We start from the raw sequence: 22,663 nt of genomic DNA on the forward strand, positions 1-22,663 counted from the left end.
TTCCAAACCTTTGTGGCTGTAAATCTCAGACCCCGCCTTTTTTGAGTACCTGTTGTCCCAGCAACAGTGCAGGCTCCTTCTTCCAACCTGAAACCTGCACCTTTGTGCATGAAGATGGAACAGAACCAACTATGTGGTTCTGACCTGCCTGCAGAAGCGATGCATGTGTAGTCAATCTATCCTGACGGTTGGGTGAAGTTTAAGGCCCGGTGTAAAGACTGTCAGGTTGTTGCGCTTCAAGTTAAACTTTTTGATGTGATCTAGTTCTATTTGTTCTTGGTCTGGCAAGGCCTTTACCAGTTTAGCTCCCTGTTGTTTAAGTCACCAGTTGTGAAGGTTTTCTGTTTTTGAATGATCTAAACATTTTCTCCTGCGCTGTTTCTTGTGCCGCAGTGGGATCTTAATTTTCTACAGGTTTCTTATTTTTATGTACACACTCTCAGTACCCATGTACCAGTGTTCTTACAGATAGTAGACCCTTAATACTTTTTCCCCTCATAGCAATCACTTTAGCATTCTGTTTCAGTGAGCTGCAGGTGCTGTCACTTTAGGTTCGAGGCATGTGGGCTGCTGAATTCACATCTGTGCATAGATCGCCGCCTAATGTTGGGTCCGGATGATTGCACATTGTTGTCCTGGAAGAGTATTCGAAGTATCACAAGATAGGTGGCTCCTCCCCTGGACTACAGTGCGCATGGGCATCAACTCCATCCCCAGATTGTTTTTTTCCGCCATTGGGTTCGGATATGTTTCGGTTCCCTCTCTCGGAATCGATAGTTGTTTAACTTTCCTTACTTGAGACCAAAAGGTCTTTAGGATCTAGCGTCGGTATTGTTATCGGTCGGGTTGGTTATTCATCGGCTCCGATCAACTGCTGCCCTTCCGCGTGCTGTCGGCGCGGACGGGCCTACACGACGCTCCACACTACTTCAACATGGAACGAAGTCCATTTAAGAGGTGCCCAGTGTGTGCCTCAAATTACCCGCACATCGACGTGCACCCTGTGTGCAACAAGTGCTTGTCGCCGGACCACGACGAGGCCAAGTGTATGGCCTGCTCCAAGTTCCGGTCGAAGAAGACTCTCAAGCTACGCCGGGCCGCAAAACTGCAGGCCCAGAGTTCGGCACCCCCACCAGCAAACATCTTTGAAGAGGATGTTGAAGACGACACCATCAAAAATGTTTCGGACTCTAACCCGGCGTCGGAGGGCGAAGAAGACTACGACGCGGGAGACGAAGAGTTCGAAGAAGTCGTAGAGGAGGTAGGGGACGACGACGGGGCCACTGCCACCGTGGAGGATAGCTCAGAGGAGGAGCATCCTCAGACTGACTCCGGGGTCAATCCCCATCATAAGGCCCAGGTCGAGGGATCGCCTTCGGGCCTTACCCAAAACCTCAATACTCGTCCCACGGCCCCGCCTCCTGGCCCGGCCACGGACATTGGTGATGCGCCACTCCCGGTCCAGAAACCGAAAGTGAAGCCATCGGGGTCAACACCATCAGGATCGAAACCGAAAGTGCAAGTCGCACTGGTTGGGTCAAAGGCGCCGGAGACCTCGGCGCCGAAGAAATCCAAAATGGCTGTCGAGCCTCAGAGCCACGCCAAAATGGCCGATCCGAAGACCACGGTGCCGAAGCCTAAGGCTAAGACCTCCGACTAAAGAGTCGCGTCGACGCCAAGAAGGTCGATGACCATAAAAAGGCCCCGAAGAAGCGTCAGGACGACCCCAAGCCTATGACTGCACCAATCCCAGTCGATAAGGCGAAGGCAGGTGCCGCGTCGGCTCCGAAGACGGCTGCGTTGGTCGCCGACCCAAATCAGGACTCGGAGGACTCGCTCGAGCCGATCCGGCCCTCCCCATCCCTCACCAAGAAGGTCTCGGAGTCCCTGCAACGGATTCGGGACGAAGCCGCGGCTATCGAGCCAAAGGACGCTGTGCCGCACAAGCCTCCACAGAAGCCGGCAAAAGCGCAGAAGCCGATTCACTTCACGCTACCGCCGAGAACGGCGCCGAAGGCCTTCGCTCCGAAACAGGGGGCCGGGGTGCCTTTAAAGCTGGTTTCAACGCCGAAGGCATCATTGGTGGTGCCGAAGACACGGCATCAACCACTGGCAGACGAGGAGCGTCGAGAGGTCATCATCGACGCCAACACAGGCAAGCTCTCTCTCCTCAAGAGGAAAATCACTCCGGAGCCTGCGTTGGAACATTTCCATATTCCCCTTAAAAAGAAGTTGGACTCTGCCGGTGCATCTGCCCCTATGGAGCCGACATCTCCACAGGGTCTGGACCTCTCACCCACTCACTCTAACGCTGGGGAGGGTGACGGAGACGAGGAGGACGAGTATAATTATCCAGCATACTCGGAACCAGAGGATGTCCATGAGCCATGGTCTGCGGGAGGCGACCCCGAGGACCCTCAGTCGGGACACGAGCCGCAGCTTTTTGCTGCAAAAACTTCACCAACGGAGGACTCTGCAGCCTTCAACGCTTTGATTGAAAGAGCTGCGGCCAACCATGATGTCGACCTCCACGCCGACCCAGTGGATGTCGATTTTCTTTTTGACACTTACTCAGTGGCTGAAAAGACCGTCAAGACATTGCCAATGCTCAAAGGTGTGCTAAAGCATGCGTCAGAGGTTTTCAAGGAGCCCACCCGGGCGAGAGTTATCAATCCTCGCATTGATAAAAAATACAAGGCAGCGCCCACTGACCCAACATACATCAAGGGACAGTTGCCACTGGACTCTTTGGTTGTCTCCAACGCACGAAAACGAGCCAATTCACAAACCACGGGTGATGCTCCTCCCCCTGACAAAGAATCAAAGGTGTTTGAGGCATCAGGGAAACGTATTGCTGCGCAGGCAGCCAATATATGGCGCATATCAAACACGCAGGCGCTACTTGCACGCTACGATAGGGAACACTATGACACCCTAGAAACACTTCTACAGCACTTGCCAGATCAGTATAAGGAGGGTGCGGAAATGCTGATTCAGGAGGGTAAACTCATTACCAATGCCTCCATCAAGTGTGCTCTAGATGTGGCTGATACCGCCTCGCGAGCCATCAATACTAACGTTCTGCTGCGCAGGCATGCATGGCTCAGAATATCAGGCTTTAAACCAGACATTCAGACCACCATCCTAAACCAAACAGTAAATCCAGACCACCTGTTTGGACCTGAAGTAGATGCCACACTCGAAAAGATGAAGAAGGACACTGACACCGCTAAATCTATGGGTGCCCTTCAGTCCCAGCAGTTTCGGGGTGGTTCCTTTCGCCGCTCCAATAACAGAGGCACCTCAAGGGGTCAAGCGTCACAATCCACACAATTCTATAAGACTAACACCCAAACCTCATATACCAACAAAGGTAGGGGTGGATACCGTGGCAACAACGTCAAGGGCAGAGGACGTGGAAATAACAGCTCCAGGTCCTCCACCGCCAGCAAACAGTGACGCCTTGTCACTGCCCCCCGACCACACACCGGTCGGGGGGAGACTCCAGCAGTTCCTGCCCGTGTGGAGGTCCATCACCACGGACAGGTGGGTCAAATCTCTTATTCAGTACGGTTATTGTCTGGAACTCACTTCCATCCCACCAAACATACCTCCAAAAAACCGTCCTATGTCCGGCGAGCACTTGCACTTGTTGCAGCAAGAAGTTCAGGTCATGCTGCAAAAAGGGGCAATAGAGCCTGTTCCACTGCAGGAAAGGGGAACAGGGGTTTACTCCCTGAACTTTCTAATCCCAAAAAAGGACGGATCTCTCAGGCCCATCCTGGACCTCAGACCTCTCAACATGTACATTCTGTCAGAGCATTTTCATATGCTTACTCTACAACAGGTTCTCCCACTGCTTCAGCAAGGGGACTTCCTGGCAACTCTGGACCTCAAGGATGCATATTTTCACATTCCCCTGCATCCTTCACACAGAAAGTATCTAAGGTTCACCATTCAAGGCCAGCACTACCAGTTCAAGGTTCTGCCCTTTGTGGTCACCACGGCGCCCAGGGTCTTCACAAAGTGCCTGGCGACAGTGGTGGCGCATCTAAGACGTCAGAACATCCACGTATACCCCTATCTGGACGACTGGCTCATTCAAGCAAAGTCGCACAGACAGTGCGCCGACCACGTGTCCCAAACCAATCACCTTCTGCACGATCTGGGATTCTCACTGAATTACCCAAAGTCCCATCTCCAGCCCGCTCACATACGGCAGTATCTGGGCGCGACCATAAATACTCTGGTGGCTACAGCACAGCCAAATTCAGTGAGGATTAACAGCATTCAATCGCTGATTCAAAAATTCAGACCTCAACACTCACTTCCAGCACGAGTGTTCATGCAGTTGATCGGCATGATGGCCTCCTGCATCTCCATTGTCCCGCACGCGAGACTACATATGCGCCCGCTTCAGGAGTGCTTAGCACGTCAGTGGACTCAGGCTCATGGGCAATTGAAAGACCTAGTGTTGGTGAGCGGTCGGGCATACAACTTTCTGCATTGCTGGAATCCACAAAACCTTTGCAAGGGCCGACCGTTCCAGGAGCCTGTGCCACAGATTATCCTGACGACGGACGCTTCTCTCCAGGGTTGGGGAGCGCATGTACTCCACTACACAGTGCAGGGACTATGGACACTACAGCAAAAGAAGATGCACATCAATGTGTTGGAACTGATGGCAATCTTCATGGCTTTAAAGGCGTTCAAAGTACATCTGTGCAACAAAGTCGTGTTGATCCGGACGGACAACATGACGGCCATGTACTACATTCAGAAACAGGGAGGGACACACACTCCACAGCTGTCTCATCTGGCTCAGAGCATGTGGAAGTGGGCCATTCAGAGGAACATCTTTCTCATGGCAGAACACCTCCCAGGCAAGGACAACCAGATGGCGGACCTGCTCAGCAGGCACAGCCACCAGATGCACGAGTGGGAGATACACCCATCAGTACTCCAGCCGTACTTTCAGACATGGGGTCATCCAGAAATAGACCTGTTCGCCACAAGGGAGAACGCAAAATGCCAAAGCTTCGCCGCCAGGTTCCCACACCCGCAATCGCTGGGCAATGCGATATGGATGAACTGGTCAGGCAGATTTGCGTACGCTTTTCCCCCAGCACCCCTGATACCGCTGGTGGCACGCAAGCTCAGGCAGCACTCGATGACCCTCATCCTGGTTGCTCCAACGTGGGCTCGCCAACCATGGTACACCACGTTTCTGGAACTGTCCGTGGTACCGCATCAAAGGCTTCGCCTCACACCTAGCCTTCTGACGCAGAGCCATGGCGACATTCAGCACCCAGATCCGCAACAGCTCAACCTGGCGATCTGGCTCCTGAAGTCCTAGAGTTTGGCTACCTTAACCTTCCTCCGAATTGCATGGACATCATTCGGGAGGCAAGAAAGCCCACTACTAGAGCCTGTTATGCGGCCAAATGGAAGCGGTTTGTCATTTATTGTGCAAACCACAACATCAATCCACTAGATGCTTCCATTCAGAACATCATCTGTTACCGGTTTCATCTGTACCAGGGTAATTTGGCATATACTTCCATCCGCATTCACCTGTCTGCGATGGCCGCATACCTCCAGAATAGACAGCACCTTTCACTTTTCAAGGTGCCTGCTATCAAAGCTTTTCTGGAAGGACTCAAAAGGGTCATTCCACCACGGACCCCTCCAGCTCCAGAATGGAACCTCAATGTGGTTCTTACAAGGCTGATGGGTCCTCCCTTTGAGCCACTACATTCCTGCGAACTTCAATTCTTGACTTGGAAGGTGGCTTTCCTAGTAGCAATTACATCGCTACGGAGGGTTAGTGAGCTGCAGGCCCTCACAATTCAGGAACCTTTCTTCCAAGTCCATGCTAACAGGGTAGTGCTCCGCACTAATCCTAAATTTCTACCCAAGGTTGTGTCTCAATTCCACATAAACCAAACAATTGAGTTGCCTGTGTTTTTCCAAAATCCTGAGTCACTGGCAGAGCGGATGCTCCAAACCCTTGACGTCAAGAGGGCACTAATGTATTACATTGACAGAACCAAAGATTTTAGAAAGACTAAGCAGCTTTTCGTTGCCTTTGCGTCACACCACAAAGGTAACGCTATTTCCAAGGCTGGTATTGCTAGGTGGATTGTGAAATGTATTCAGATCTGTTATGCAAAAGCTAAACGTACTCTTACAATCCCACCAAGAGCCCACTCCACCAGAAAGTTGGGGGCCTCTATGGCCTTCCTTGGAAACATTCCCTTAGAGGACATATGTAGAGCAGCTGTAGGGCAGGCTGTTCTCATGACACTTTTCCAAACTGCTGCAGCTGGCACGGGCGGCCGCCGCTAATGGAGGGACTGCTATGTATTCTATGCACAGATATGAATTCAGCAGCCCACATGCCTCGAACTGCAAATGCTACTTACCAGTATGCATCTGTTCTTGGCATGTAGGGCTGCTGACATTCATATCGCCCGCCCTCCTCCCCGGCGCCTGTAGCAGCTGCAGTATTTACATGCATTTCATGCCATGGTCATCACTCACAAAGTTCACTCCATCTCGGCCACAATGGCTAAAAACAATCTGGGGATGGAGTTGATGCCCATGCGCACTGTAGTCCAGGGGAGGAGCCACCTATCTTGTGATACTTCGAAGACTCTTCCAGGACAACAATGTGCAATCATCCGGACCCAACACTAGGCGGCGATCTATGCACAGATATGAATGTCAGCAGCCCTACATGCCAAGAACAGATGCATACTGGTAAGTAGCATTTGCACTACCTTATACCACCTTTATGCAAGACAAATTGTTACTCTGATCTCGGCCATCCTTTCTACTGACATTGGTGTCGTCCTTCCATGCAGGGTAGCCCACCACGTTTCCTGCTTTCTTCTCTGTGACACATTTCTTTAAGAAAGGATAGATCTGCAAAGTTTCTATATGGACTAGATAGCACAAGATTGATGGTTTACTGGATTCACTAGTGCAAATAAGGGAATGGCAATTCAGAAACAGACTATATCAAGATTTATCGTGCTCAGTGTCAAAATGGGCTATGCCGTGTGTTAAACCTGACATCATTGGCTTGAGTCTCTCCTCCATTTTTTCAGTTTGCCTCCACTGTTTTACGATGTTTTGCTGGTATATGCTTTGGGCGCCGTGCCACTGCTGATCAGTGCCACAGCGCAAGTGCTCCCTATGTTAAATTGATGTATCGATTGTATCCATGTTTGGCTTATTTGGTTTACTGTCAGTCCCTAGTCTAGTGCACCAGGAGTGCCGGGGCTTGTAAATACAAATGCCGCTCGTGGGCTTGCAGCACGTGTTGTGCCACCCACAAGAGCGGCCTCGTAAAAGAATGTCTACGGGTCGGTCATTGCGAGACCCACGTGCAGCCTAGTGCTGTCACGCAGGCTGCGCAAGTATACCTACTTGCCAGCCCCTCAAACCTTCCCTTGACTTCATGTTAGTCACCCCTATGGTAGGCCCACGGGCAGGGTGCATTGTAAGTATAAGGTAGGACACGCCTGACCAAGTTGGCATGTCCTAATAGTGAATTACAGCCATCTTCGTTCTTCACTATTGCAAGGTAGCCTGCTCTCCATTAGTTAGAATGGGCCGCCAGGATTATTAATGCTATGATCCTAGCTGGCTCGGGGAGCATGGTGCAATGTCGAGTTTGGTATCCCTGAACTCGGGGTTTAATTACGCATCCGTTGGTGTGGATGGTTTTTGGACTCTGGGTTTGAAAATAGCACTTTTAGAAAGTGTCTATTTTCTTGTCTAACCATATCTGGTTTCTGCTGGTCTTGCGTGTGTGTGACAGGAGCTGGGTGGCTCCACAGGTCTGGATGAGTCAGTGTGGGATGAGTGGGACATTTGCGTTGAGAGTAGGGGGAGAGTAGTTGCTGATAGCCTGCCCTGCCTGATACAATGCTGGCTCCACCTCCTGCCAAGCGGCTGATGGCTCTGTGCATGCCATGGACGATCCTAGCCCCACCTCCTGCCAGGCGGCCGATAGCTCTGCTCCTGCCAGTGTCAATGCTGGCTCCACCTCCTGCTGGGCGTCTGAGGACCCAGCCCTGCGCAATGAATAGGCCAGGTGCTTCTGCCTGGCTCCACCCACAACAGACCCAGGATGTTGAGAAATTCCCCTGCATGGACAAAGGGATCAAAGCCGAAAAGGGGTATAAGAGAAGGACCCTTGAACCAAGAATTTAGATCACTTCTGACAAGGAACCCTGAAACCAAGGACAAGAAGCCTGCTGATCCAAGGACTTGCCTACCCCTTCTGCCAGTGTGCTGTTTGCTGGGGGGAATCCTGCAGTGCTTCTTTATTTTTGCCAAGGAACCAGGAGAGAGGAACTGTGTGTGTACTCTCACGCTTGCTAAGAAAATCTCCAAGGACTGGAAGAGTGCTAGTCTCCTGCTGAAGTCCCAGGGCTAAAGGACTTCATCTGCTTAAAGTGCTATTTGCTGGAACCTGTGAATCCAGCACCTCTGAAAGAACCAGCAATCTCTACGCCGACGGACGTCGCCGAATCCAGCTCGACATAGTGGGTGACGGCCCCAGTGTCCCGCTTCCTCGACGACCGGCCGCCGGGCCCGATCGACGCCAGCAGCAACGCCAGTGAGTGGGAGTACGGCTCCAGCTCCAAGGGACCTCGTGTCTGCACCGCTGCTGATCGCGTCGCCCTCGTGCCCTCTCGACGCCGTGAGCGCTGCTCACACTTTGCAACCGCATCATCGACAACGATGCCTGCTGAGGCCTGATCGACACCGAAGACGCGACGCCGGATTGTTCGACGCCGCTGATCATCGTGTGCTTCATTTTCCTAAGGTACTGTGTTGGTGGGGGTCCGTGCGACTCCGGGCTCGACGTAGCGCTCCTCGCGGTCGACGCCGAACCTTTGGATAAACTTTGCCTCGACGTCGTGTAGCTCCCGTGTGAGTTACCCTGTTGCTAAGAACTGTGTTTCCAAGAAGAAGATTTGCTTTGATACTAAAGACTTTGTGCTAAAGAAGAACTACCTTTGAACTATTTTTCCCTTCCCCAGAGTATTTATTAAGATTGTGTTCATTTTTGTCATTATTTGTTCTTGTGCTAAGCCTTATATAAAAATACTTATTTTTATAATACTACTGTGTCGTGTCCATTTGTAGTGCATTCACTTTATCACTGTATGTGGTCATAAATGCTTAACGCACAGCCTCCGAGATAAGCCTATCTGCTCTGCCAAGCTACCGAGGGGGTGAGCAGGGGTTATGAAAGGGTGTGATCCCCTTGCCCTGACTAGAAAAGGTGTGTCCCTATTTGTCAGAAGTGTATACCTCTGCCAACTAGAGACCGCCGGTTCTAACACCGTGGCCAGTGCATATATTACCACTACAGATTTGGCTAGGGGTGTTTAGTGAGGGACGACTCCGAGGCTGATACTTGGGCGCCTGCCCACTCCTCCACCAGGCACAATATTATTGAGACTGAGTTTAGCAGGGAGTACTATCCTGCCCGTTAGGTCCTGCAGGGCTGCCTAATATAAAGTCCACTCCTCAGACTCACCACCTTCTGGAGTATACTGCATTTGCATGTATTCAAAAGGTGAGGAAAGTTAGGAGTATCCTTCACAAGGGCAATTTACTTGCCTTCAGTAATGCTCTATCTGGTGGATACTGTATCTATCCACAGATACATCACCTACCCACACTTTTCCTGGTTCTTTGGAGTGGACTTCAACTAGGGGTTGGCTTTAGATCCTATTTTAAATTTAACTTGCTGTCCATTTTCTGACTTATCTGTTTTTCTAGGTATGTAGAAGTTACCTTTGAATACTGACATCAGCTTGCAGGTATGGCCTTTGTATACAGCTCTGCTCCTTCTGTTTTTGGAGGCAGTGCGAAGCTCCTGCAGTATCCGAAGGCACCTAAAAGCATGTGGGGGCTATTGCAGAAAAACGTCTGGATCCATTTTGGCACGTGGGAGGCATCACAAGGTGTGAAATTTGCAGTCAAGTAATGTTTCCACCAAACATAGTGTTACAGAAGATACGTAACGTGTTCTTTGCCTTCATATTAGTAAGTAGCTTTTTTTTTAATTGGATGGGAGGTTTGGCACAGTCTTTCTTGTTAGTTTAACAATCGGATTCTGCACCTTTTGTATGTTTCAACAGCTGATTTTGGAGCTGTCGCTTGACTGTATATTTCTCTTTTACTAATTACAGTATTCTGCTCAAAATATGTGTGCTGCTGAGGAGCAGGCTACAGGAGATCCGCGACATTGCAAGGGACACTCTAATTAAAATAATGGAGACATTGGGCCCTCACTACCTGCAGTATGTTCTAAAAGAGATGCAGACTGTGCTTGTTAAAGGATATCAGGTAAAATGTTATCATTTGTATTCATGGCATTTGCTCTTCTTGAGAAGTGGGTAACTGTAAGTCCAAGTTCAAGTTTATTTTTCAAGCTTGGTTTCTGCCGAAATTCGCAATAGAAACATCATAAAATCACATTAGTATTCAGTTAAAAGCCATTTTATGAATATCCACCATTTTGCATCAGTTTTTCAAACATTATGAAAACGTTTCTCAGCTTGTGACATCATTTCATGTCCTTACAATTCATTGCATATTTAATTAAAGGTCTTATGTTCAGAAATGTTCTCTTTCTAGAAATAGTTAGTAACATAAATCACTGATAATTTCCTAGTGCATTGCAAAACTCCAAGATAAGGGTTAAAGTTTGAGGTCCCAAATTGTACAATGGAAATTTAGTATGGAATACAGTGTTTTTGTCCAATGCCCCGTACCTCCATAATTGGCAATTGGCCTAATCAAAATTTTGGTATCCACCTCCTAATTTCAGTTGTCTAGTTTTTAATTAGATAAGATTGTGGAAACACCTTTCTAGTTGTATTACATATATCCACACATGTATTCCCTTTTTAATTACTTCTTGATTATAAATCTGACTCTTAATTACTGTTTTAAATATTTTTTCCATCACCTTTTGCTCTACTTGTTACCACCTTCTTCTGTATTCAGTTTTAACTTCATAAAGATTGATTGTAAATTCCACTTAAACCAAACTGTACCGTCACCTACAATATGTAGTTGATGTTCGAGCAAGAGTACTCTTGAGTAATATTTCCGATCCAATTAAAATATTAATGCACTTCCAAGTGTACTTTGAGCGAAATTCAGCCAGGGCATCCAAATGGATGTTTTATCACTTGTGACCTCGGTTGATTACTGCCTCACATTCCTATCACATTTTGCCAGAGCATCTGCGCCATCTTAGCTCTAGCCTCAACTAGAAAAGTTACTCCCAAACAGCAATACTTAGTAACTTTTTTCAAGAACACAGTTATTTAGCTTCCACCTAAATACATTTTTTTTCAATTCCCTTACTTTGGTTTTATCGTTGTTTATTTTGAAAAACTTCCATACACAGTACTGACGACAGTACTGATCAAACATTTCTAGTACATGTTGAAAGCCAATTGAAGTCAAATCAAACAAGATGTCTTCATCTGCATAAAACCTTAAGTTCATCAGTGATTTATATTGAGTGAACTAACTGGGCTAAAATATAACTTTCCTGAAGGCCATTTGGTGTATTTATTTTTTACAACAACACACATTCTTTCTTAGCTGCATTCTGTTCAAAGAATCTTTATGCAACTCAATATTAAATATATCTAGTGTCTTGGTGTTCTCTGTGCTTGTGTCATGTTCCATAAAGTACTTTTAGCAGCTAAATCAAAGGTGTGGACAAATCAATGTACATATACCGGGACCACCATTAAAATAGAATTCTCATTAAGAACTAGGCTTGTTTTACATTTTGCAGTTGCTCTATTCCATATTTCTATTCTATTTTTGATCTTTTGGGAAGCTTAGGAGTTCCATATCTTTAGTAGTTATAGTCCTTAAACAAAGTATGGACTGTGATGTATTCAGTGTCTTTATGCAGTTCATCATAGTAGTTTCCCCTTCACTATCGAAGATGTGAATTCTAATCTGGAAGGATCTGTGTGCCATGCCCTAGCTCTAACGTCTGGGTTTTGTACTAGATTTATCGGTTCCAGATTTCTCTCTTCAAGATTTTCCTCCAACTCTTGGGTGCACTGCATTCTCCTTTTATCATGCGTAGATTGCCACAACTTATGTTACGATTTGTTTCTATTCCCTGCGTCAGTTAATACATCATCTTCTACTGATTTTAGCTGATTAATCTCATTAACTTCCACCATCAGTGGTCTCATACAATTTCATTCTATTTCAAAATTATTTTTGAAAGTGCAAACACAAGCATAAAAAAGTGAAGTGGGGCTTAATCCTGTTTCACCACTCCCACCCCAAGAAGAACAGGGGAGGATGTCTGGTAGTCAGTTGCATGCCAGGACTACCAATCACTAATCTGTTTTGGTCAAGGTTAACATATGTTTGTAAACATCGTATCACCACTAAGATGTTATCATTTGTTGAGTTTAATTATAAAAAGGGCAATTTCCCTTTTCTATGATTCCCTCAAAAAAATAGAGAACAACACTCAAAGGCAAACACATTGAAAGTGGATACTTGTAGTTAATCTGCGATCACATTTTGCAAGAATGATTGGTTGTATTCTGAAGCTATCATAGAGTCTGAAATTGACCCACTTGTTTTTATTAATCTAATTAACTTATTTTGTATCATACTGGCTTATTGCATTCTTACCCACTTACCGACACTAACTTCTGTTTAGATACAGCTTCCTTTGTCGGTGTTTTTCCCACCACAAGTTACACATTTCATTTTGTCAGGGTGCAAGTTGCTTGATTTGTCTCATCATTAATGATTTCTTTTCTCCTCTTTATTTAGGTTCACGTGCTGTCGTTCACTGTTAACTTGCTGATGAAAGGTCTGAGCAGTAGACTAAAGAGTGGAGATTTGGATACTTGTTTAGACATTATGATTGAGGTAAATACCAGTTATGGGTGACTTCCATGAATTAAGCCAAGGTTTTACATTCTATGATTTTCCTTGAAATATATTTTTATTTCACCTTTTATCACAAACATCTGCTTGTAATCATGTAAATCCTTTTGCCCTTTTACAGTGTGTGGGTATTAGTCGATTGAGTGCTCTGTTATTATGTATATTTTGTGCTTACAGTTCTAATGTTGTCCACAGCCTTTTTTCAGCAGCTGCCAAAAGGAAAATACATATAAGCGCTATCATATATGTTACTAATTTCATCTACAGCAAAACCTGCATGTTTTAAGAGTAGATGATGGAAAAAAAATATGGTGGACGTGTGTTTCAAAATCCGGTCAGTGTTGTGCCTGGTGCTTTGAAAGATGGGCCCAATCTGTCATGTTCATTCTGTTAAGTGCAAACTATGCTTTGCCTGTCAGGAAATATGTAGTTATTTTTTTATTTCATCTATGCATTGCACTAAAATGCTGCCTTGTAGTCACTTCGAAGCACCATGCATATACAGAGTAGAAATTGATTAAGTGAGTCACAGTACAATTTGTTACATTGTGTTGGGAATCTAGGAATAGAGTCGAATAGTTGAGGGTGGTTGGGGATCACATGGGATTATCTGCATCAGTAATAAACCATAATAGCTGTTGTTTAAATCAGTATATATTTAAGAGTACATTTATGTATTTATTTTGTCTACCTGTGGGAGGCTTTCGTTGAGTAGGAAGCCTGGCACAGCTTGAAATTTTAGAATTTGCAGTACTAGAATGTGATGGATATGAGCATTACCTACATCTGTCTCCGCTCTCGCTACCATAGTCTAACTTTCCTATGTCAGGAACTGTGCCAGTCTTATAGCCCATTTCACATAAAAACACATCCTTTAAAAAGTGTCCTAAACACTATCCAACAGGAGAACACTTATAGTTATGCAAAGTAAATGTTTAGAAAAATTAACTGTCCCGCACAGAACAGTGTGTTACAAACAATTTCACCTGTACTTGTGCTTTTGTCATTTAACTCCACCATATTTCTAAGAAGATAAAAGAATACACATGCTTGCTGATTTTATTTGAAAACACATATTAGGAATTCATATGTGAAATCAGTCAATGATAAGAAGGTTCTGATAAATTATGATGTGTGGGGGCGTGGCCAAGATGGCGGCGGAGTAAGACGTCTTGCTCGGTCCCTCCGTCGCCGCTTTATCTATCCCATTGTTCTTAACCCTGCGGAGCTCCCTGTCCGACGCCCGTGGCCGTCGCCGGGCGCCTGGACACTGCCTGGAGGTTCCCCGTGAAACGAGCGGCTTCTTGAAGGCAACGAGATCGGCTTACGGGGCGCGGCCTTCCATCGGCGCGCGACCGGGGTGTTGTGCCTTGTGCTGCCGGAGCCTGCTTCCGGTGGGCTGCTGCTGGAGTCCCCGGCGGGGAAGGCCAGAACCAAGAAGGGCCGTACGGAGAGCTGAAGGATAACGCGGCGCCGCACTGAAGACTAGCGGGCCACTGCCGGAGGCCCTGAGAGTGCTGGTGCGCACACGTTTTTCCGGCCCGCGAGTGGTGCGGCCAGGCGGTGCTGCCCGGAGTAACACTGGGAGATATCGAGCGGAGCCCGAGGAACCGGTAAGCGGATCACCGCGTGGGGGGTGGGACGAGCACAGGGGGCCCCGCGCTGCATGTCCGCAGCCCCAGGACCCTGGGGACCAGGGCTCGGCCCGAAAGAAAGACCTGCCTGCCCCCGAGACCCGCGAAGAGAGAGTGACTGGCACCTAAAAAGCCGGCGAGGTGAACCTGGTGGGCTGCAACGCGGTGAGAGTAGCCTGCGCCCACAGCGCACCATACGCTTGGTGGTCCCTTGGACAGCGTTCTACCCTGGGCCCTGCCTACGAAAGAGGGCCCCGGGCCCACAGTTGAGCCCCTCCCGCCCGGGCTTGCGCCGAGACGCCCCGGCCCAGCAGCGGCGACGAGGAGACGGCGGGCCTGAAGATTCGGCGCGGAGCCATTGGCGAGAGGCTCTCAACGAGTTGAGCCCTGTGACTGTGGTGTTCGAACAGAGGGGTCCGCCGCACGAAGCAACCCCCGGGTGCCGTGACTCTGCCGCGACCTTGGGGTGCTGGACGGCAGGAAGTGGCGGCGCGCCGACTATCGCCTAGGGGCACCAGAGGCGAGGAAGCATCATGGCGTCGACCAGGCCTAAGGAGGATAAACTCCCGAAGGATGGGGTTCCGTAGAGCTCGCCGCTGCGGCTGCGCCACTGGCCGACAAGCACCACAGTCCAGACGACAGTGAAGCCCCTGCCACCAAAGCCTTTATGCGAGAACTCTTCACGGCCATAAAGGAGGATATCCAGGAGTTGCGGAGTCAGCTGGCCTCAGATCTAAGGGAGGTGAGGAGGGACGTCGACGCCATTGGAGACAGTCGCAACTCTGGAGGAGCATGACCTGGGGACGGCCGAGGGCATTCATCAGCTTCAACAGGATGTCCTACGCCTCACGGAGCAGTACCTGGACCTGCAGGCGCATACAGAGGACTTAGAGAATAGATCTCGGCGCAACAGCGTCAGGATCAGAGCTGTCCCGTGGAAAGGTGAGGGGACAGACCTGCGGGAATATGTTGATAGCCTCTTTCGCCACGTCCTCCAGGAAGAAGACCTCCGTGAGATTCGGCCTCCCACGTGGATCCAATGCACCTCCCCCTGATACCTTGGTTTGTGTCCATGATTTTCATCTTAAGGAACGGATTCTGAAGAAAGCGCGCAAGCAGGCTCCTCTTCTGTTCCGTGATCATCGCCCAGTACTATACCAAGACCTTGCGGCATCCACCCAGGCCAAGCTGAGAGACTTTCGGCCGATCACCACCTTCCTGGGTGAACAGGGGGTCCCCTACTCCTGGGGGCATCCTTTCCGACTGGTCTTAAAGTGGAAAGGCAAGTTAAGTCAAGTGCGATCCCTGGAGGCAGCTCGTGAACTGTTGGGACTGGAGGGTGCCAGGGCTCAGACGGAGGCCTCATCCTCCCCATCGAGGCGGCGTCGTCGCTCCACGGGGTGGTAGACGGTGGGCAAACCAGCGAAACCCTCAGGTACGGATTTATCTATTAGCCTAAAGGAGAGAGGGGCGGAGGTGGCCTCTGTGGCGAGGGCGACGGACACTCCAGAGGGGTCCTGATATCTACCTTTGAATGCGTGATCTCTGCAGGATGATTGCTGGCGTCGGAGGGACCTGAAGTATGGACTTTGATGAATAATGTAATGCCACGTTCCCCGAAAATACTGTCCTATATCAGGATGTGGGTGGCTGGTGGGGTTAAGTCCATGCCCCCAGCCCTTTGGACTTCTGTGACGAACTAATGTTCCCTCCTCTTGTCTACTATGGGGGAGGGTGCTGTCAGACTGTTGGGGGTTTTGTTTCTGGGGTGGTTCCTGGGGGGGGGTGGTGGGGAGTTGGGTCGGGGGGCTTGGGAGGGGAGGGGGACTTCGCATCAGCCGTTAAATGCCTCCATTTTGAAATTGAATGATCTGCTGTCCAGTTGTGGTGTGCCCAGCCTTAGCAGAGCTATCTGTGTTTGAATTGTTAGTTTGAATGTACGGGGCCTTAACAGCCCAGTTAAGCGTGCTGCGATTTTGTCACTATTGGAGGGAGCGGAGCGGAGAGTGATATCTATTTGTTGCAAGAAACGCATCTCCTTTCCAAGGACACCAAGAGGATGAGAGATAGGCGTTTTCCAATTCAAATGTTGTCCTCTTGCACTACGAAGAAACGGGGAGTAGCGATACTGATCAGTGCGAAAGCGCACTGTAAAATACTATCTCAGATGGTGGATGTCAAGGGCCGATTTCTAGCGGTCAGGATTCAATGGGGCGACACACGCCTTACAGTGGACTCCCTCTATGCTCCCAATGTACAACAGGAACCCTTTCTGACCTCAGCTCTTGCGGACGCTCCAGCATCTCCTGACCCCTGGGTACTGGTCGGGCTTGATTTGAATATGGTTATGGACTCGTCCCTCGATAGGTCAGAAGCATGCTCACACCAAACTGGGACCATATCCAAAGGGGGTCTGCTGTGGCTACAGGAAGGGGGGCTCCATGATGTTTGGCGTACCCTGCACCCGCTAGAGCGCGACTACACCTATTACTCCGCGGCCCATAAGACCTACTCGCGCCTGGACCACTTCCTTGCCTCTGCTTCCCTAATGCCCCAGCTTTCCTCGGCAGAGATTACCCCGCGCTCTCTATCCGATCACGCTCTTATCTCCGTGAGAGTGGCAGGGGGCGGCGGCTTGCGATCACCCGGGGGCTGGCGCCTGCGCGACTCTCTCCTCAATTCCGTCTCAGTGGTTGAGCGCCTGCAAGACACGATCACATACTACCTCGACACCAACGATGTGGACGACATGTCGCTAAGCTCGGTATGGGAAGCGCTTAAATTAGTGGTGAAGGGCGACTGTATAGCGGTCTCGGCGTCGCTAGCTAAACTGCGCAAGGAGAAACGGGAAGAGCTTGAGCGCGATGTGCAGGGGCTGGAGGCGATCCACAGGCGAACCAGGGCGCAACGGGTCTGGAGAGAGCTTGAGACGAAAAGGCGCATGCTTAAGCATCTAGACCTTGACCGCGCCGAATACGCACACTTGCGCCTGCACGACAAATTCAATCTTAGCGGCGATTAAGGGGGCAGGATGCTGGCACGCTGCTCGAGGGCCTGCACTCAGCAGGTGACCATCCCGGCTATTAGGGACGCACATGCAGTGGAACGGACGGCGGATGGCCACATAGCGGAGATCTTTCAACGCTTTTATCACACGCTGTACACATGTGAGCCCCCCGAACCCGATCGGGTCCAGGCCTACCTGGCAACCTGCGGAGTCACGCCCCTCTCCCAGAGCTCGGCAGCGTCTCTTGACGCGGAGATACGCATTGAAGAGGTTATCTCTGCTATTTCACTCTTGAAGACAGCCAGGTCGCCGGGGCCGGATGGCTTCTCGGCCACTTTTTACAAGAAGTTTTGTGGGGTGCTGGCACCCTTCTTGACGCGCCTCTTCAATTCCTTCAGGGAGACAGGGAGGGTGACTGCCACCATGGCCGAGGCTGTCATCACGGTCATCCCCAAGGCAGGAAAGGATGCTAAGGAGTGCGGCTCGTACCGCCCCATCTCGCTCCTCAATATTGATATGAAATTGTTCTCTGGTATCCTGGCCGCGCGCCTTAGCCCGTTCATGGACGGAATCATTGAGCCTGATCAGGTGGGATTCGTCCCGACTCGACAGGGGGGTGAGAACACCAAGCCTACACCTGATGGACTCGGTGCACCGTTCCCGTACGCAGGCCTTCTTCCTCTCTATAGACGCCGAGAAGGCGTTTGACCGAGTTGACTGGTCATACATGTTTGCAGTCCTGAAAACTTTTGGGCTGGTAGACACCTATGTCAACTGGGTACGCTGCCTCTATGACTCCCCTAGGGCGGCGGTGAGAGTCTATGGTTGCCGATTGGAGCATTTTTCCATCACGCGCGGGACGCGACAGGGTTGCCCCCTGTCGCCCTTGCTCTTTGCGCATGGCTACATTGAGCCATTTGCTCAACGCCTTCGGGACAATGAGACCATACATGGGATCCGCTTTGGTGCTGAAGATCACAAAGCGAGCCTTTACGCTGATGACGTGATCTTGTCACTCACCCAACCTCATTCTTCTCTGAGGCACCTCTCTCGAGAGCTCCAGGAGTTCGGGCGGTGGCCGGCTTCATGGTCAACTTCCTCAAATCCCAAATCCTCAATCTCTCTGTGCCGGTGGAGGATGTTCGAGACCTTCAGAGGGTCTTTGACTTCCAGTGGGTCCACACGGACATCCCCTACCTGGGAATTCGTTTAACACCCACGATTCCGCAGACGGTTGCCCTCAATTACAGGCTCCTACTTGAACAGACGGCCAAATCTGTTTCGGATTGGTCCCGGTTGCAGCTGGCCTGGTTCGGCCGACTGGCAGCGATAAAGATGACGATCCTCCCGCGTATCCTCTATCTCTTCCAGATGTTGCCCTTGCGCCCCCCACCGGGAGCACTGAATAAATTGCAGAGATTGCTCACCACATTTTTGTGGAATCATAAGCGTCCCAGAGTTGCTTTCGCCCGGGCTACAGCACCCCGAGACGAGGGTGGCCTGGGCTTCCCTTGTGTAGAGGCATACTATCAGGCTTCTTGCCTGCGCTGTATCCTTGAATGGAACAGACCAATGTCCAGCAAACACTGGCTATTTATGGATCAGACGGTGGCGGGCCGCAACATTTGGCGCGAATTATGGCTCCGACGTAAACACAGGGCATGGGGCTTATACTCGTCGCCGGTCACTTCTCCAACGATGGCTGCTTGGGATCGACTGGCACGCAGGCGGGGTTGGACCACCTTCCCGTCACCTCTGACGCCTATAGTGGACAACCCGGAATTTCCCCCGGGCTGCGCCTCGCAGGTGTTTCAGCGCTGGAGGGAGCTGGGCTGTAAGAGAGTGGGCCACCTCTTCCAGCCTGAAGGGCTGATCCCGTTCTCCTCTCTCCATCGAGAATACTTTGAGCTGCGCGAGTCAGATACCTTCCCTTACTCACAGGTCGCTCACTGGGTCACACTGCCTTCTAACGTGGCGGACATGTCCCGCCCCATGATGAAACTAGAGCATTGGATTGTCTTTAAGAAAGATGACCGCAGACTTATTTCCGAACTCTACGCCTTAATTATAACGCGTCCACATACACAGCGCACCAAGGCTCAGGTACAATGGGAGACGGAGTTGGGCCGCCCACTGACACGCAAAGAATGAGACAGGGTGCACTATAACGCACACCACACTGCTACTAATGTGGCTGGGGCCGAATCAGCCTACAAAATGGTGTCCTACTTGTATCATACACCGGCTAGGATCCACGCGTGGGATCCCAAATGCCTGAGTCTTTGTTGGCGGGGCTGCGGTGCTACGGGCACCCTGACACATCTGCTCTGGCACTGCCCCAAGCTGGGGCGCTACTGGCAGGTGGTTCTGGATGACATAGACAACGCATTTGGTATTACATTTCCCAGGGCCCCGGAACATGTGCTACTAGGTCTTCCTCACCCTAAAGCGTTCCCCTTGCGCTCCCTGCGAGGTAAGTAGATAGCTTTAGCTCTATTGACCGCGCGCCTAGTCATCCTTGCGCAGTGGCGCTCCCCTGCTGCCCCCGACCCGAGAGATTGGATTATTCGGCTTTGGTTTTTGTTGGGTATGGAGAGGCTTTCCCTCTGTGTGGATGACAAGGGGGAGACGTATGCGGAGCTATGGGAACCATTTATATATTTGCTGTCGCGAGATCTGCGGGAGGTAACATGCCCCATCCTGCAAATTCTGCAGCTTATCCCGTTGGAACCGGCGAGGGCGAGCTCATAAGGGGATTGGAATGGCTTTATGAGGGCGGAGATGCGGTGGGGGGCAGAGGCGGAGGCGCAGGCAAGGCTGATGCGAAGTGGGGGGGCAAAGGGGGGGTCCATGGTGGGGGGGGGGGGGTTGGAGGGGATGGGTAGGTTTCTGTTTCTTTGTTAGTGTTTGTCTTTCCTTTTCTATAAAATGCAGTACCAGCACAAGAATTGGTTGCGCCATCTGGCCATCAGTTTATCCTCGCCGGGTCGCCCTCCGGGATGTAGACCCCATGGCTGTGTTTCAATGTTGTCAGACTATGCTCTGCCGGCCGGTGGATGTAGGCAGCCCAGCTGTGTTCAATGATATGTCGTTGCTTAATAATAAAGTTTGATTCTAAATTATGATGTGTTACATTAGCATTATAAAAATATTTGTTGATAAAGCTATTTAGCTGTAGATTACCTTTTTTTTAAAATATTCCCCAGGTATCAGACTGGATCTGGAAACTTTTCACCAGCACCTCTGCGTGCATTACTGTTAAACTCACTGAGACACTTACCTCAATATTTTATTAACATTTCTATAGTGTGCAAGGAATATCATCCCCTAAAATGACAGGTTTCAAGCCCTGTAGGGAGTGTTGCACATAAATATCTGTGACAGATGCCCATCAGGTGTGTCAAGGGTCGAGCCAGGGCTCTCAGGCCTGCAGTGGCTGTGCAACCCAAAGGCCATCAGGGAACACAAGGCTAATCTTTACGACGCCTAACATGAGACAAATCCACTTTAGGACTCTTCCAAGTCCAGCTCAGCATCCAAGGCTTGCTCTTTGACTCGTTCCTGTTCTCGTAGGCAATGGAGGTGCTTCAGAGTCACACTCCAAGTCCTTGGATAAGTGTAAAAAACAAGAAGTCAAAGTTGAGTTCTACTCCCTTGTGCTACTCACATTCACCTGAGTGCAAGGCCAGTGCCATCCCTCTCAATCTCGCTCAGAAGTTTGCTGAATTCTGATCCCACAGCTTTTTCTGGCACAACCTAAGTTTCCGGGGCCTTTTGTCTTCATGAGATACTTACCTCAATATTTTAGAAAAATGTCTAGAGTGTTCAAGGGATGTCACCCCCTAAAATGACGAGTTTCATGCCCTGTAGGGTCTAGCACAAAGAAATGTCTGGGACAGATGCCTGTCAGGTGTGCTTCTGGTGTCTAGGGTCAAGTCACGACTCCAAGAACTGCAGTGCATCGATAAACCCAAAGGCCATCAGCAAACATGAGGCAAACCTTTATGTCACCAAACACAGAACCGCGCTGGGACTGATCCAAGTCCAAAGCTCAGTCTTGTTCCTGCTCCCATTCCCACAGTCAGCGGTGCCAGTCTTTGTTCTGCTCCATGTCCACCGGTAACCATAAAAAACATTAGATGGCAAAGCGGAGTTCTGCCCGTTCACACCATTCCACTCTCCAGATGAAGTGAGTCTCCATTTCGCAGTTAGTCCGGCACAAACTGAGTTTCCAGGTCCTTCAACCACATTGCCCCTAATTGAAGAATTCTGTGCAGCTATGCTCCGGTTCTTCGGATTCCTGCTGACTACCTCTGTTGCGCATTTAGGCCCCAAGGAACCAAGAGGCCTTCTACCTGAAATACCACCAACAGGTTTGCCCTCGGTGCTAGCTAGACCCTCCCCACTCATCTTGACTCCACTGCTGATGCTACAACCCATGCCAACCCTAGGCCCATCAACGCCAATGCAGATTTAACCACCTGAAGAATTGGGCCCGATAGTCCTCTCCAATGTCAAGTCGATGTCAAGCCTAAATCCGTCCATGGGGCTGTCCCCCCATCTCCATCTGAAATTACCACAGGCTCGACAACACTCTGCATTCCCTTTTTGGGACTCATTCAGATACTAACTGTGACCTGGCTGATAAGTTCGCTCAGCCTTCCCGGGATGACAACTGGTACGATGACTTGGAGGAGGATATTGGCTTTGATCCTTCGGAGACAGTACTCTTAACACTCCCCTGGTCCAGCCGTAAAGGAATGCACCTCCAATGACATGGTAATGCGTAGGGCATCCAGAGTACTTGACCTCCAGTTGCCAACTTTGGAGTTGAAAACTAATGTCTTGACGTATGTCCTCCAGCCGTGGAAATTATCTTCGGAGCCCTTCCTTCCCGATACTTTATTGGGGTTTTGGCCAAACCTTGCTCTGGGCTTCAGTTAATAGACACATTACCAGGTGCCATTGCCCTGCTTATTGCAACCCTTTTTTTTCTTTTATCAGCCATTGCCAGAAAGCTTAGTGGTGCAACCTTCCACCAGCA

At 49.8% G+C, this 22,663-nt stretch overlaps 1 protein-coding gene across 1 annotated transcript in view; it reads left to right on the forward strand.

The window, feature by feature from the left end:
• UTP20 (UTP20 small subunit processome component) overlaps positions 1-22,663 on the forward strand; it is a 1,022,377-nt gene that overhangs the window by 658,351 nt on the left and 341,363 nt on the right. The window contains exons 43-44 of the mRNA XM_086919130.1: positions 10,221-10,377; positions 12,862-12,960. Coding sequence (XP_086775256.1) covers positions 10,221-10,377; positions 12,862-12,960 — 256 coding nt within the window. The remainder of the gene's footprint in view (positions 1-10,220; positions 10,378-12,861; positions 12,961-22,663) is intronic.

Source organism: Lissotriton vulgaris, chromosome 1_1 (genome assembly GCF_964263255.1).
Source record: "Lissotriton vulgaris chromosome 1_1, aLisVul1.2, whole genome shotgun sequence".
NCBI classification, from domain to species: domain Eukaryota; kingdom Metazoa; phylum Chordata; class Amphibia; order Caudata; family Salamandridae; genus Lissotriton; species Lissotriton vulgaris.